The sequence below is a fragment of the Bombina bombina genome, chromosome 3 (assembly GCF_027579735.1).
Source record: "Bombina bombina isolate aBomBom1 chromosome 3, aBomBom1.pri, whole genome shotgun sequence".
Lineage (NCBI taxonomy): Eukaryota > Metazoa > Chordata > Amphibia > Anura > Bombinatoridae > Bombina > Bombina bombina.
Genome location: NC_069501.1, coordinates 475422788 through 475440308, shown reverse-complemented (window position 1 = coordinate 475440308; position 17521 = coordinate 475422788). Strand labels below are relative to the sequence as shown.

Below are 17521 nucleotides of genomic sequence, written 5' to 3'. Positions count from 1 at the left end.
CAAAGCGCTTCATATCACCCCCAGACTGATGGGTTATGTGAGAGGTTCAATGGGACCCTGAAGTAGTTGCTTAAGACATTCTGCGCCTCTCACAAAGACTGGGAAAGATACCTGCCGCACCTCCTGTTTGCATACCGAGATGTGCCACAGGAATCTACTGGGTTCTCCCCCTTTGAATTAGTGTATGGTCGAAGGATGAGGGGGCCCCTAGACCTAATGAGAGCCCACTGGGAAGGATCAGTGGGGGAGGAAGGGCGCTCCATTGTGGGGTACGTCCTAGAATTCCGCGACCGACTAAAGGACCTTGCGGTGGTATGACCGGAATGCCCGTAACCGGACCCTGGCAGTAGGGCAGAAGGTCCTGGCCCTGAAGCTTGTCAAAACAGACAAGCTACAGGCTTCATGGCAGGGACCCTACTGAGTGGTAGAACAGCTGAATGACACGGCCTATCTGGTAGCCAAATGCTCAGATGACCGGGTCCGCCGGACCTTCCATGTGAACATGCTTAAGGAATACCGATGCCTTAAGCCACCATCTGTGCTCCGGGTGTGGAGGACTCAGAGAGACTTCCCATGCTGGAGCTCCCAGGGCAAAATGGGGTGCCCCCAGGTGTGGGTAACATACAGTTAGATGAGAGGCTGGGGACTAGGCAGAGGGAGCAAGTCAGGCAAGAGCTAGGGAACCGGCAAGACATGTTCTCCACTACCCCTGGGTACACCACGGCAGTTGTGCACCGAGTGGAGACCCCGGGACAGGCGCCCCTGCGACAGCCGGCATACCGGGTTCCTTAGGCAGCTAGGGAAAATATATGCAGCGAGTTCAGGGTGTCATTGAACCATCCAACAATCCCTGGGCATCTCCTGTGGTACTGGTACCCAAACGGGATGGGACCACCAGGTTCTACATAGATTATCGTAGGCTCAATGACAGAACCACGACTGATGCCTACCCCATGCCCCTGGTTGATGACCTGCTAGACAGGGTGGCCCACCACAACTTCCTGACCACTATGGACCTTTGCAAGGGATACTGGCAGATCCCCTTAGACCCGGAGTCCATTCCAAAGTCGGCATTCATCACCCCCTTCGGCCTATTCCAGTTTAAGGTCATGCCATTTGGGATGAAGAATGCTTCGGCAACCTTCCAGAGGATGGTAGATCACCTCCTGGATGGCCTCCAGGATTATGCCTGCGCCTACCTGGACGATATAGCGGTTTACAGCGACACCAAGGAGGACCATTTGGTCCATCTAGGCATTATTCTAGACAGCATCAGGGCCGCCGGTCTGACCCTGAAGCCCGACAAATGTATGATAGGGTGCTTGGAGGTCCAGTACCTTGGACACCGAGTAGGATGCGGGAAGCAGCGGCCAGAGCTGGCCAATATTGAGGTGGTCGCGAACTGGCTGACCCCCAAGACCAAGACCCAAGTCTTAGCTTTCCTATGGACCGCAAGTTTGTCCCCAACTTCAGTGCCCTGGCCAAACCTCTGACCAACCTAACCCGAAAATAGTTGCCCCGACAGGTCCTGTGGTCCCCTGAGTGTGAGGCTGCCTTCCAAAGCCTCAAGACAGCCTTGATTTCTGCCCCTATCCTGGTCGCTCCTAACCCAACCAAACGTTTTTGTGTTCATAAAGATGCCTCAATGTTCGGGTTGGGAGCAGTACTGAGCCAGGTAGACGATGAAGGGCATGACCAGCCCATAGCCTATATCAGTAGGAAGCTGTTGCCCAGAGAGGTAGACTACACGGCGGTGGAGAAAGAATGTTTGACCCTGTTGTGGGCCCTGAAAAGTTTACAGCCATACCTGTACGGAAGGGCTTTCACCGTTCTCACGAACCACAACCCACCAGTTTGGCTCAACCGAGTTGCTGGGGACAATGGACGCCTGTTGCGGTGGAGTATAGCCTTGCGGCCCTTTAACTTCACTATCTAATAGCGGCCGGGAATAAGCAATGGGAATGCTGACAGGCTTTCCTGGCAAACTCAATAAGGATAGCTTCCCGGACAGCCCCAGGCTGACCCGTGGGTGGATCTAGCTGAGTCTGCTGGACTTTTTAGGGGGGAGCACTGTCATGGATACCAGGCTGCCAAGGTTAAACCTCCACCCCCTACTACCTCACCCCCTCCATCTTCTCACTGGATTTGGACTTTTTTTTTGAGCATTCGCAATCTCTCAGACGTTTGGTCTACTTGTTTTGTGTTCTTTACTCCCCCACAGAAGAGCTGATCTCTGACCATCCAGCCCCTCTCCGGCCGGCCGGGATCCTGGAACTACCGGCCGGTCGTGCTTCCCCAAATAACCGCTAACATTCCCACCAGGTCGCCCCAGCGGCCCTTCATCCCAGAGCTCCGCTCTTTTGGGTATTGGTACCACCAAGGGAGTGCAAGAGGTGATGTGATTGCCAGAGGGGAGCTCCCTTGGAAACTGGGGTTCCGGGACCTCCCTACAACTTCTAATTCCCCATGGCCTTCCCGGTGTACGTTTGATCACCCGTAGCTCCGGCCCCCAGACATGGATGACGTCGCTTTTTGTACTGTAGTATCTGGGGACCGAGGGGTTTCAAATTACACTCTGGAAGTGCCGCCCCCAACCCCCTCCCCCCCCGGGATCACCCTGGAATAGCCACCTCTGTACCACTGGGACACTATTAGACAATGGACACTATGGGGACGCCAGCCTGTCTGGAGGGGCGGGAATGGCGGGAGATCTGAGGGTCTGATAAGACTCCTTATCAAGATGTGTTTGTGTATAAGCAGTGTGCTTCCACAATAAAGCTCATCTTTGTTTCACCTGAATACTGGTTTTGTCTGGTTATTTGGGTGGGCTCCGCTATAATCACTTTGCTCCGCTACATAGCGGCATGTTCCAGGTATAGGAAGAACCCTTCTGGCGGAGCTACCCAGTAGGGGTAGCCGGAGTCCATCACAAAAGTAAATTGGAAAGTCTCTTAAAACTTAAAATATGAATCATGAAAGTTTAATTTTGATTTCACTGTCCCTTTTTTACATTTTTTTTTCAACCAAAATGCTTCTACTATTTAGTTTGATGTCCCTTTAATAAAAATGCACAATCCCTCAACATGTTCAATGCTGTATCACAGTATGAGGCACTTAACAGGTTTTCATGATCAGACCCCAAATCCCGCAGAATATACAGTTCGCTCTGCCCATGTTTTTAATTTGTTAAGGGATTGACTCTAAATGCACTCAACATCTTGCTGCTGATGCCAAAGCTAGCAAAGTTACAAGGCAACTTCTCCGTGAATCTCAAGCAACAGAAGTTCTTAAAGGGAAATGTTTATGGTTTAGGGCTTTAAAAGAGAGAGAATAAAATGTTTACTAGCCTCTTTTTCTAATGTGAATAAAATAATATTACAACCTTTATCAAAGTGTTAGGATGTAGCGAGGGAAAGTTAAATAACTATACAGGAACTCATTGCCTGCAAAGAATGTTAAAACAAGGATAGATCATTTTTGTTAGACACAATTACTAATTAAAAGGATATTATAAAACACTTTTAAGAGTGTAATAAAAAATATATAATTATGTGCAGTAAAAAAAAAAACTTTTTACATTTTTTGCCCCCTTTTCCAATCATTCAAGTTAAAAAAAAATTAGGAATTTTTTGATTTAGAGAATTGAACGTGCAAACTACAGACTTTTACAAGCCTAACCCTAGCACATATCAGTCATTAATTGGCTTAAGCAGACATGGTCACATGAAGTGATCAAAAACTACAAAACAATGGAAATGTCACTAACAAATGCGGCTCGCTGTGTATACTGCAGTAACATGGCTTCTCCAAAAAAGGCAAGTGATGGGGTGAGTGTGCCCAGCAGTAACACAATTGCATTCAAAACATTTTCCAACACACCTAGTATATTAATTTACTGGAAGACTGCAGAATGTTTTTATTATATGTATTGGTTACATGTAAAGCGCGGCTAACCACCCGTAAAGGTCTCAAAGCGCTGCTCATTTTATCAACCTCAGGAGGATGAAAGGCTGAGTGGACCTTGCCGGGGATCGAACATGCAAACCTTGGGCTGCTACAGAACTGCCACAGTGCCTTAGCATGCTGAGCTATCTGTCCAGTGTTTTTACTGCCCCTTAAATAATACCACAGATCCATCAATTTGGCAGTAAGAGAAAACATTTTTTTTTCTGAATTATGATCCACTTTTTAATGTAATTTTAATACTGTTTATAATGATGCCAAAAAATAGCATATACTGTATGATAGATGCTTCAATAATTCTCTTTAGTGTCTGCTATTTCAATTTAATATAAAACTTTCATGACTCAAATAGGACATAGAATTCTACTACCAAATTGATGCCAAATGTATTGGTATCCTTTGTTGAAAAGCATACCTAGGTAGGATCAGGAGCACCAATACAATGCTGAGAGCTAGCTGGTGATTGGTGAACACACACACATGGCTATTGTCATTAACTCCCTGGATGTTTTAATCTAGTTTAAAGTAGTTCATTACTGCTCCGGATCTGACTTTAAAGGGACAGTCAAGTCAAAATTAAACTTTCATGATTCAGATAGAGAATGCAATTTTACACAACTTTCCAATTTACTTTTATTATCAAATTTGCTTTATTCTCTTGGTATTCTTTGTTGAAAGCTAAACCTAGGTAGGCTCATATGCTAATTTCTAAGCCCTTGAAGGCCGCCTCTGATCTCAGATAACATTGTGCTCACTTTTGTGGATTTACATATGAGTGAGCACTGATTGGCTAAAATGCAAGTCTGTCAAAAGAACTGAAATAAAGGGGCAGTCTGCAGAGGCTTAGATACAAGGCAATCACAGAGGTAAAAAGTGTATTATTATAACGGTGTTGGTTATGCAAAACTGGGGAATGGGTAATAAAGGGATTATCTATCTTTTTAAACAATACAAATTCTGGAGTAGACTGATTCTTAAACTATGCCTTTGTTTAACCACTTTGCATGGGTTTAACACAGTTTTATGCAAGCAATGGTGGCTTATAGATACCTAAAAAAGGCAATAGATTAATAGATTATTGTGATCAGTTATATGTTCATTAGAAACGTATTGAGTTATAATTAAAGTCTACTCCAGAATTGTTATTGTTTAAAAAGATAGATAATCCCTTTATTACCCATTCCCCAGTTTTGTATAACCAACTCTGCTAATTAATACACTTTTTACCTCTGTGATTACCTTGTATCTAAGCCTCTGCAGACTGCTCCTTATTTCAGTTCTTTTGACAGACTTGCATTTTAGCCAATCAGAGCCCTCTCATAAGTAACTCCACAGGCGTGGTCACAATTTTATCTATATGGCACACATGAACTAACACCCTCTAGTTGTGAAAACCTGTCAAAAGCATTCAGATAAGACAAAGAGAACAAAGAAAAAGTGATAATAGAATTAAATTAGAAAGCTGTTTAAAATTGCATGCTCTATCTGAATTCTTTTTGGGTTTTCAGGTCCCTAGAAGATGTTAAATTGGATAATGCTGTCACAGTCACAGAGAGACAAAAGCCAAAACAGATCAGATACTTATAGTTTGTAAATGGGATGTGTTTGAGATTGTTTTGCAGTTTGAAACTCTTCCTCATGAATAGTACTACTATACTACTTTTAGCTATTTTATTTTTTCCAGGCAAAGGAAGGTTGTACTAAAAGATGTTTTATTTTGTCAATTCAGGGTAACATTTAAATATGTTAAAAACATTGTTTTTTTTCCATTGCTGTGCAGTATGTGTGTGTGTATGGTATGTGTATGTGCAGTATGTGTGTGTATGTGTGTGTATGTGCAGTATGTGTGTGTGTGTGTGTGCTGTACGTCTGTGTGTTAGGTGTGTATGTGTGTGTGTGTGTATGGTATGTGTATGTGCAGTATGTGTGTGTATGTGCAGTATGTGTGTGTGTGTGCTGTACGTCTGTGTGTTAGGTGTGCATGTGTGTGTGTGTATGGTATGTGTATGTGCAGTATGTGTGTGTATGTGCAGTATGTGTGTGTGTGTGTGTGCTGTACGTCTGTGTGTTAGGTGTGTATGTGTGTGTGCATGGTGTGTGTTCGTGTGATTTGGTATTTGTGTGTGTGGTATGTGTGTGTGTGTTGTTGGTGTGTGCGTGCTGTGTGTGTGTGCAGTATGTGTGTGCGGTATGTGTTAGGTGTGTATTTGGTGTGTGTGTGTGTGGTATGTGTGTGTGTTGTTGGTGTGTGCGTGCTGTGTGTGTGTGCAGTATGTGTGTGCGGTATGTGTATGTGTTAGGTGTGTATTTGGTGTGTGTGTGTGGTATGTGTGTGTGTTGGTGTGTGCGTGCTGTGTGTGTGTGCAGTATGTGTGTGCGGTATGTGTATGTGTTAGGTGTTTATTTGGTGTGTGTGTGTGCGGTATGTGTGTGTGTTGTTGGTGTGTGCGTGCTGTGTGTGTGTGCAGTATGTGTGTGTGTGCAGTATGTGTATGTGTTAGATGTGTATTTGGTGTCGGTGCAGTATGTGTGTAGTTGGTGTGTGCATGCTGTGTGTGTGGTGTGGAATGTGTGTCTGGTATGTGTTTGTGTTGTTGGTGTGTGCGTGCTGTGAGTGTGGTGTGGTATGTGTGTGTGATATGTGTAGTATGTGTGTGAGTCTGGTATGTGTTAGGTGTGTATTTGGTGTGTGTGTGTGTGTGCGGTGTTGGTGTGTGCATGCTGTGTGTAGTGTGGTATGTGTGTGTGGTATGTGTGTGTGCCTTGGAGTGTGTTGTGTACGTACAGTAGCAGATTTCAAATGAAAGTAGAAGCTTTGCTGTTTAAAAAAGGATAATTTAAAACACACTCAGTCTGCTGCAGATATTGCTGTAGGTTATCTACACGTGCATTTAGTGTCAGTGCAAGTCATTGATATGTCACATTACGTTGCTGCTACTTGAATCATAATGCTATGGAAATATGCACATGACATGATCTTACGTGCAGAGGACTACATTAAATGTAAGTGTTCAACTTCTATTAGCAATATTTTAGGTTTATATGCAAAAACATTTTTATTGCTGCTAAACCAGAGTGCTGGGTATTTAATTATAAATGTAGGTCCCATTAAAGGATTGATCCATTTGAAATGGAAAGTATCACAAACTTAGTTTTGCTTAAAATTAGACAGTAATCTGTGGACATACCTCTTTTTTTTAAACGGTAGGTTTGTGGGAAATTAAATTAGTTTACAGTACACATAAAGTTAGTTTAATTTAATGCATTACAACAAACTCCCTTTCCTAGAAAGTTGAATTGAAAGTGCCTAAAGCAATACTGAAAGCCATAGTGGTCAATCCAGAGCCAGTTTTGGGAGTATTGCCAGCAGTGAACAAGGCTCAATGTGACGGCACTGCACAGGGGCACACATTTAGATGGCAATTGTAAATGTCAGTTGTGCCATTGGAACTTTCAAAAGAAAAGAAGACATTTTCAAGAGTTAAAGTGATTGTAAAGTTAGCCCAGTATTCAAAAAACTTTACAATTACGTTTACCTTTTTGTTACTGTAAACTAACCGCCGATCCTCCGCCCGCATCTCCTTCTGTAATTTAGCAAATCGATGACGATCCGATTTCCTCCAATCACATGCCTCACAAGCTGGATGCCAAAGGGGGCACACAATGATTGGAGAAAGCTGGATTTGTCATCAATCTGCTCAATACTGAAGGAGATGCAGGGGGAGGATCGGCGGTAAGCTTACAGTAACAAAAAGGTAAGTATTTTAAAAAGAAGCATAATTGTAAAGTTTAATGACTTAAAGTGCTGGGTTTTTATGTCATTCAACTTTACAATAACTTTAAATATTTGACATGACATATTCAGTTAGAGAGTGCAATTTTTAAGAGACTTTTCCCTTTACTTCTATTATCAAATGTATTTATTTATTTCTCTTGTTATCTCTAGTTAGGCTCTGGATCAACAGTGCACTACTGGGAGCTAGCTGAATATTGGTGGATGCAGACATATGCCCCTTGTTTGTCATTGGCTCACAAGATATGTTCTTAGTAGTCTATTGCTTCTCTGGACCTGTTCTCAATAATGGGCTAAATTACAAATGGAGCACAAAATATAGCTTTCACAATAGCGATATTTGCGCTCCACTTAGTAATACCAGCGCACGCAAATGTGTGCTGATATTACAAGTTAGGTACAATGCAAATGCGACCTCATGTTCGCATTGCATGAAAGCTTTGCACTCACGAGAGTGCGCTTCTATAGGCTCCAATGGGAGCCTCGTTCTCATGCAGTGAACCTAGCGCAGCGAAGGGGGTAAGTCACACAGCTATGGGAAGCAAATTTAAATATATACTGTATGTATATGAACAGGCAAATTTGCCCATTCAAAGGTGCGTGATAAATAAGCGCTCCACTTGTAATCTAACCCAATGTGTTTGAACAAAAAGTGCACAAAGAAAATGTATAGAACTATGTGTTTGCCACTACAGAGGTTAAACAGTTCTAGAGTAAAAAAAAAACAATCCTGCCCTCAAATCTGATTGTACATTTTTGTGCATAGCTAAACATGCAATACTCTGGGATGTGTGACTAACCTAAGGGTGTCATAACTCTCAGTTGGAGAAGAATGACAATTAGGAGTGAAGATAAAATGCTAAAAAAATGGCCATAGGGAGCAGTTATATGGGGCATTAGGGGAAGTTATAGGGAGCAGTTATATGGGGCATTAGGGGAAGTTATAGGGAGCAGTTATATGGGGCATTAGGAGGAGTTATAGGGAGCAGTTATATTGAGTAATAGGAGGAGTTATAGAGAGCAGTTATATGAGGAAATAGGAGGAGTTATAGGGAGTAGTTATATGTGGAATGTATAGGGAACAGTTATATGGTGTAATAGGAGGAGTTATACGGAGAAGTTATATGGGGCAATATGAGGAGTATTAGGGAGCAGTAAAATGGGGCAATAGGAGGAGTTATAGTGAGCATTTATATGGGGCAATAGGAGGAGTTATAGGGATTAGTTATATGGTGCAATAGGAGGAGTTATAGGGAGCAGTTATATGGAGTAATAGGAGGAGTTATAGGGAGCAATTATATGAGGAAATAGGAAGAGTTATAGCAAGTAGTTATATGTGGCAATATGAGGAGTTTTAGGGAGCAGTAATATGGGGCAATAGGAGGAGTTATAGGGAGCAGTTATATGGGGCATTAGGAGGAGTTATAGGGAGCAGTTATATGGGGCAATAGGATGAGTTATAGGGAGCAGTTATATGAGGCAATAGGAGGAGTTATAGGGAGCAGTTATATGGTGCAATATGAGGAGTTATAGGGAGCAGTTATATGGTACAATAAGAGGAGTTATAGGGAGCAGTTCTATGGTGCAATAGGAGGAGTTATAGGGAGCAATTATATGAGGAAATAGGAAGAGTTATAGCAAGCAGTTATATGGGGCAATAGGAGGAGTTATAGGGAGCAGTTATATGGTGCAATAGGTGGATTTATAGGGAGCAATAATATTATAGAGCAATAGGACTAGCTATAGTTATCATTTAAATGGAGCAAACCGATGATGTTCATGGAAAAATATAAAAGAAATTACGGAATTAGTCATAGGGGACAGTTATAAGATGCAATAGGAATAGTCAGAACAATAAAACAAATTACAAGTGGCTGATAGTTGTACTCAGAGAAACTTATGCAAACAGTATAGGTTTTAAAAGTTACAACAGATTGTATTAGTTGCAGGAAAAAGCTACACTTACTAATTACAGGCAGATACAAAAAAACACATAGTAAAAAGTCTTACACTAATTAGAAACTGCAGCAGACAACTGGACTAATATTGAGTGGACTAGTACCTTGTATGGCTGGTTGGTAAAAGGGAGTGAATTTAATTATCTATCTATCTAGTTATCTAATCTCTATCTATCAATCTAATCTTTATCTATCTATCTATTTATAAACTGTTTGTAGATTTATTTATCTATATATATGTGTGTGTGTGTATATATATATATATATATATATATAGAGAGAGAGAGAGAGAGAGAGAGAGAGAGAAAGATATATGTGTGTGTATATATATATATATATATATATATATATACATACATATAACCTATTGTAACAGTATCTTTTTGTTTGTGTGTGTGTGAGTATATATATATATATATATATATATATATATATATAGGATACAAAGTCAAGTGCACTCTTACGAACAGTATCACAAATGCCAGGGTGCTAGAATGTGGTTTAGTAATATCTTGAATAGAAAACAGCACTCTTTGGACTTAAATGCAAGTGTAGATTTATTGCAGTGACGTTTCAGGGAAGGGGAATATTCCCCGAAACATCACCGCAATAAATCTACACTTGCTTTTAAGTCCAGAGAGTGCTGTCTTCTATTCAATATATATATATATATATATATATATATATATATGAGACATATTGAAAATGTAAAAATTGTAAAAAAAAGTATCTGTGTATCCTATTACAAATGTAAAAATTGACTCAAAAGTAATACTTAACTCTAGTACAGTTTTGTCTTGTATTTTAAAGGTTCAGTAGGACAGAACATCTGGTTTATGATCTGCTAATAAGACGGTAATCTGACAAAACAGCTGTACTGATGCTACAGAATGATATTGAGTACAGTAGGAACAGTTTCTCTCTTACCTTGATTAGAATTGCTTGAAGAGTGGCTGGTGTGAAGCAGTATTAAAAATATCAAATGTATTAGGTCCCTTATTATATCCATGGTAATTTTGCAAGATATCTTACAGTCATCAAAACACAAATTTAGTTGCCTTGCTGCCAAAAAATAAAATAAAAAATTCACTGACAACAAAACAGCAAAACTTTACATTCCCTGTAAAACAGCAGAACGTTTTTACCCAAAACTGCCATAATTAAACATTTCCAGTGTGCAAAAAATATATAATTTCACAGCAAAAAAAAGGACAAACTATCTTATCCAGCAAATTTTGTATAATGGGAGATTGACATCTTCTTAAAAAAAAATAAAAAAAAAAAATAACTTTGATACTGAAAAATATATTTCCAATCCAAATGTGATCTTTTTTTTTAGAAAATGGATCAAGAAATAAAGAAAACTATTTTACTGTCTACTATTGCAGCTATACTAACATTTTCCATAGCTAAAAAAAAGTGAATATACACTTTATTTAAAGGTCACCATAATAGCCCCTCAAAAAAAAATCCAATCTCAAAAGACTATATGTGAGGGAAAAAAATGTAAAAAATAAAATATTTTTTTTTCCAGCAGTCAGAAAATTAAGTAAAATGAGTGATTTCACCCCCAAAAAAATAAATCTGTAGGGTGATGGGGACAGAAGGACAGTGTTGTCTGGTGGAAAGAGATTGAATCCTGGAAAGATAGAGACCTCCCCCCCTCACCAGCTGCACTACACAAAGGTTCTTGCTGGAGAGGAGGAAGGAGAGTGAGGGAGAAGGTGGGAGGGAGAGAGGGGGGACCAGGATGAGAGGGGGAGAGGAGGGAAGGATGCTCCGCCTTTAGGTTTCTTTTCCATTAGATTTCTGTCTTGCTTTTCTTGGTCTTTGTATTAGATTGTCAGCTCTTCAGATCTTCTCTGTATTGTGTGTGTTTATAGCCACCCTGCTTATTCATGTATTTGGTGCGTGTTTGATTGTCAGCTCTGCTGCACCTATTTGTATTGTGTGTGTGTCGTATATTGTCAGTTCTACTGCTCCTGTTTTATTGGGTATAGCATAGATTGTCAGTTCAGCTGCTCCACTTTCCAGCAACAGTGCTAAATTGCCAGCTGTGCTGCTCATCTCTCTGCATTATGTGTGTATCAGACTGTCAGCTGTACTGCTCCTCTCTCTGTATTGTGTGTGTGTCAGACTGTCAGCTGTACTGCTCCTCTCTCTGTATTGTGTGTGTGTATCAGACTGTCAGCTGTACTGCACCTCTCTCTGTATTGTGTGTGTATCAGACTGTCAGCTGTACTACTCCTCTCTCTGTATTGTGTGTGTATCAGACTGTCAGCTGTACTGCACCTCTCTCTGTATTGTGTGTGTATCAGACTGTCAGCTGTACTGCTCCTCTCTCTGTATTGTGTGTGTATCAGACTGTCAGCTGTACTGCTCCTCTCTCTGTATTGTGTGTGTATCAGACTGTCAGCTGTACTGCTCCTCTCTCTGTATTGTGTGTGTATCAGACTGTCAGCTGTACTGCTCCTCTCTCTGTATTGTGTGTGTATCAGATTGTCAGCTGTTCTGCTCCTCTCTCTGTATTGTGTGTGTATCAGACTGTCAGCTGTACTACTCCTCTCTCTGTATTGTGTGTGTGTGTATCAGACTGTCAGCTGTACTACTCCTCTCTCTGTATTGTGTATGTGTATTAGACTGTCAGCTGTACTGCTCCTCTCTCTGTATTGTGTGTGTATCAGATTGTCAGCTGTACTGCTCCTTTCTCTGTATTGTGTGTGTATCAAACTGTCAGCTGTACTGCTCCTCTCTCTGTATTGTGTGTGTCTCAGACTGTCAGCTGTACTGCTCCTCTCTCTGTATTGTGTATGTGTATCAGACTGTCAGCTGTACTGCTCCTCTCTCTGTATTGTGCGTGTATCAGGCTGTCAGCTGTACTGCTCCTCTCTCTGTATTGTGTATGTGTATCAGACTGTCAGCTGTACTGCTCCTCTCTCTGTATTGTGTGTGTATCAGACTGTCAGCTGTACTGCTTCTCTCTCTGTATTGTGTGTATCAGACTGTCAGCTGTACTGCTCCTCTCTCTGTATTGTGTGTGTGTATCAGACTGTCAGCTGTACTGCTCCTCTCTCTGTATTGTGTGTGTATCAGACTGTCAGCTGTACTGCTCCTCTCTCTGTATTGTGTGCGTATCAGACTGTCAGCTGTACTGCTCCTCTCTCTGTATTGTGCGTGTATCAGACTGTCAGCTGTACTGCTCCTCTCTCTGTATTGTGTGTGTATCAGACTGTCAGCTGTACTGCACCTCTCTCTGTATTGTGTGTGTATCAGACTGTCAGCTGTACTACTCCTCTCTCTGTATTGTGCGTGTATCAGACTGTCAGCTGTACTACTCCTCTCTCTGTATTGTGTGTGTATCAGACTGTCAGCTGTACTGCTCCTCTCTCTGTATTGTGTGTGTATCAGACTGTCAGCTGTACTGCTCCTCTCTCTGTATTGTGTGTGTATCAGACTGTCAGCTGTACTGCTTCTCTCTCTGTATTGTGTGTGTATCAGATTGTCAGCTGTACTGCTCCTCTCTCTGTATTGTGTGTGTATCAGACTGTCAGCTGTACTGCTCCTCTCTCTGTATTGTGTGCGTATCAGACTGTCAGCTGTACTGCTCCTCTCTCTGTATTGTGTGTGTATCAGATTGTCAGCTGTACTGCTTCTCTCTCTGTATTGTGTGTGTGTATCAGACTGTCAGCTGTACTACTCCTCTCTCTGTATTGTGTGTGTATCAGACTGTCAGCTGTACTGCTTCTCTCTCTGTATTGTGTGCGTATCAGACTGTCAGCTGTACTGCTCCTCTCTCTGTATTGTGTGTGCATCAGATTGTCAGCTGTACTGCTCCTCTCTCTGTATTGTGTGTGTATCAGACTGTCAGCTGTACTGCTCCTCTCTCTGTATTGTGTGTGTATCAGACTGTCAGCTGTACTGCTCCTCTCTCTATATTGTGTGTGTATCAGATTGTCCGCTGCACTGCTCCTCTCTCTGTATTGTGTGTGTATTAGATTGTCAGCTCTGCTGCTCCTCTCTCTGTATTGTGTGTGTATCAGACTGTCAGCACTACTATTCCTCTCTCTGTATTGTGTGTGTATCAGACTGTCAGCTGTACTGATTCTCTCTCTGTATTGTGTGTGTATCAGACTGTCAGCTGTACTGCTCCTCTCTCTGTATTGTGTGTGTATCAGACTGTCAGCTGTACTGCTCCTCTCTCTGTATTGTGTGTGTATCAGACTGTCAGCTCTGCTGAACCTCTCTCTGTATTGTGTGTGTGTATCAGACTGTCAGCTGTACTGCTCCTCTCTCTGTATTGTGTGTGTATCAGACTGTCAGCTCTGCTGAACCTCTCTCTGTATTGTGTGTGTGTATCAGACTGTCAGCTGTACTGCTCCTCTCTCTGTATTGTGTGTGTATCAGATTGTCAGCTGTGCTGCTCATCTCTCTGTATTATGTGTGTATCAGACTGTCAGCTGTGCTGCTCCTCTCTCTGTATTGTGTGTATCAGATTGTCAGCTGTACTACTCCTCTCCCTGTATTGTGTGTGTATCAGACTGTCAGCTGTACTGCTCCTCTCTCTGTATTGTGTGCGTATCAGCCTGTCAGCTGTACTGCTCCTCTCTCTGTATTGTGTGTGTACCAGACTGTCAGCTGTACTGCTCCTCTCTCTGTACTGTGTGTGTATCAGACTGTCAGCTGTACTGCTCCTCTCTCTGTATTGTGTGTGTATCAGACTGTCAGCTGTGCTGCTCATCTCTCTGTATTATGTGTGTATCAGACTGTCAGCTGTACTGCACCTCTCTCTGTATAGTGTGTGTATCAGACTGTCAGCTCTGCTGCTCCTCTCTCTGTATTGTGTGTGTATCAGACTGTCAGCTGTACTGCTCCTCTCTGTATTGTGTGTGTATCAGACAGTCAGCTCTGCTGCTCCTCTCTCTGTATTGTGTGTGTATCAGACTGTCAGCTGCACTGCTCCTCTCTCTGTATTGTGTGTGTATCAGACTGTCAGCTGTACTGCTCCTCTCTCTGTATTGTGTGTGTATCAGACTGTCAGCTGTACTGCTCCTCTCTCTGTATTGTGTGTGTATCAGACTGTCAGCTGTACTGCTCCTCTCTCTGTATTGTGTGCGTATCAGACTGTCAGCTCTGCTGCTTCTCTCTCTGTATTGTGTGTGTATCAGACTGTCAGCTGTACTGCTCCTCTCTCTGTATTGTGTGTGTATCAGACTGTCAGCTGTACTGCTCCTCTCTCTGTATTATGTGTGTATCAGATTGTCAGCTGTACTGCTCCTCTCTCTGTATTGTGTGTGTATCAGACTGTCAGCTGTACTGTTCCTCTCTCTGTATTGTGTGTATCAGACTGTCAGCTGTACTGCTCCTCTCTCTGTATTGTGTGTGTATTAGACTGTCAGCTGTACTGCTTCTCTCTCTGTATTGTGTGTGTATCAGACTGTCAGCTGTACTGCTCCTCTCTCTGTATTGTGTGTGTATCAGACTGTCAGCTGTACTGCTCCTCTTTCTGTATTGTGTGTACATCAGATTGTCAGCTGTACTGCACCTCTCTCTGTATTGTGTGTTTATCAGACTGTCAGCTGTACTGCTCCTCTTTCTGTATTATGTGTGTATCAGATTGTCAGCTGTGCTGCTCCTCTCTCTGTATTGTGTGTGTATCAGACTGTCAGCAGTACTGCTCCTCTCTCTGTATTGTGTGTGTATCAGACTGTCAGCTGTACTGCTCCTCTCTCTGTATTGTGTGTGTATCAGACTGTCAGCTGTACTTCTCCTCTCTCTGTATTGTGTGTGTATCAGACTGTCAGCAGTGCTGCTCCTCTCTCTGTATTGTGTGTGTATCAGACTGTCAGCTGTACTGCACCGCACCTCTCTCTGTATTGTGTGTGTACCAGATTGTCAGCTATACTGCTCCTCTCTCTGTATTGTGTGTGTATCAGACTGTCAGCAGTGCTGCTCCTCTCTCTGTATTGTGTGTGTATCAGACTGTCAGCTGTACTGCTCCTCTCTCTGTATTGTGTGTGTATCAGACTGTCAGCTGTACTGCACCTCTCTCTGTATTGTGTGTGTATCAGACTGTCAGCAGTGCTGCTCCTCTCTCTGTATTGTGTGTATCAGACTGTCAGCTGTACTGCTCCTCTCTCTGTATTGTGTGTGTATCAGATTGTCAGCTCTGCTGCTCCTCTCTCTATATTGTGTGTGTATCAGACTGTCAGCTCTACTGCTTCTCACTCTGTATTGTGTGTGTATCAGACTGTCAGCTGTACTGCTCCTCTCTCTGTATTATGTGTGTATCAGATTGTCAGCTGTGCTGCTTATCTCTCTGTATTGTGTGTGTATTAGACTGTCAGCTCTGCTGCTTCTCTCTCTGTATTGTGTGTGTATCATACTGTCAGCTCTGCTGCACCTCTCTCTGTATTGTGTGTGTATCAGACTGTCAGCTGTACTGCTCCTCTCTCTGTATTGTGTTTGTATCAGACTGTCAGCTGTACTGCTCCCCTCTCTGTATTGTGGGCGTATCAGACTGTCAGCTGTACTACTCCTCTCTCTGTATTGTGTGTGTATCAGACTGTCAGCTCTGCTGCTCCTCTCTCTGTATTGTGTGTGTATCAGACTGTCAGCTGTACTGCTCCTCTCTCTGTATTGTGTGTGTATCAGACTGTCAGCTGTACTTCTCCTCTCTCTGTATTCTGTGTATCAGATTGTCAGCTGTACTGCTCCTCTCTCTGTATTCTGTGTATCAGACTGTCAGCTGTACTGCTCCTCTCTCTGTATTGTGTGTGTATCAGACTGTCAGCTGTACTGCTCCTCTCTCTGTATTGTGTGTGTATCAGACTGTCAGCTCTGCTGCTCCTCTCTCTGTATTGTGTGTGTATCAGACTGTCAGCTGTACTGCTCCTCTCTCTGTATTGTGTGTGTATCAGACTGTCAGCTGTACTGCTCCTCTCTCTGTATTGTGTGTGTATCAGACTGTCAGCTGTAATGCTCCTCTCTCTGTATTGTGTGTGTATCAGACTGTCAGCTGTACTGCACCTCTCTCTGTATTGTGTGTGTATCAGATTGTCAGCTATACTGCTCCTCTCTCTGTATTGTGTGTGTATCAGACTGTCAGCTGTACTGCTCCTCTCTCTGTATTGTGTGTGTGTATCAGACTGTCAGCTCTGCTGCTCCTCTCTCTGTATTGTGTGTGTATCAGACTGTCAGCTGTACTGCTCCTCTCTCTGTATTGTGTGTGTATCAGACTGTCAGCTGTACTGCTCCTCTCTCTGTATTGTGTGTGTATCAGACTGTCAGCTGTACTGCTCCTCTCTCTGTATTGTGTGTGTATCAGACTGTCAGCTATACTGCTCCTCTCTCTGTATTGTGTGTGTATCAGACTGTCAGATCTGCTGCACCTCTCTCTGTATTATGTGTGTATCAGACTGTCAGATCTGCTGCTCCTCTCTCTGTATTGTGTGTGTATCAGACTGTCAGCTGTACTGCTCCTCTCTCTGTATTATATGTGTATCAGATTGTCAGCTGTACTGCTCCTCTCTTTGTATTGTGTGTGTATCAGACTGTCAGCTGTACTGCTCCTCTCTCTGTATTGTGTGTATCAGACTGTCAGCTGTACTGCTCCTCTCTCTGTATTGTGTGTGTATTAGACTGTCAGCTGTACTTCTCCTCTCTCTGTATTGTGTGTGTATCAGACTGTCAGCAGTGCTGCTCCTCTCTCTGTATTGTGTGTGTATCAGACTGTCAGCTGTACTGCACCGCACCTCTCTCTGTATTGTGTGTGTACCAGATTGTCAGCTATACTGCTCCTCTCTCTGTA

The 17521-nt window shown here is 42.6% G+C and overlaps 1 protein-coding gene across 1 annotated transcript in view; it reads right to left on the bottom strand.

The window, feature by feature from the left end:
- SCUBE3 (signal peptide, CUB domain and EGF like domain containing 3) overlaps positions 1 to 10964 on the bottom strand; it is a 237351-nt gene extending 226387 nt beyond the window's left edge. Inside the window, exon 1 of the mRNA XM_053706789.1 lies at positions 10642 to 10964. Coding sequence (XP_053562764.1) covers positions 10642 to 10723 — 82 coding nt within the window. The 5' untranslated portion in view covers positions 10724 to 10964. The remainder of the gene's footprint in view (positions 1 to 10641) is intronic.
- Positions 10965 to 17521: the final 6557 nt, after the last annotated feature.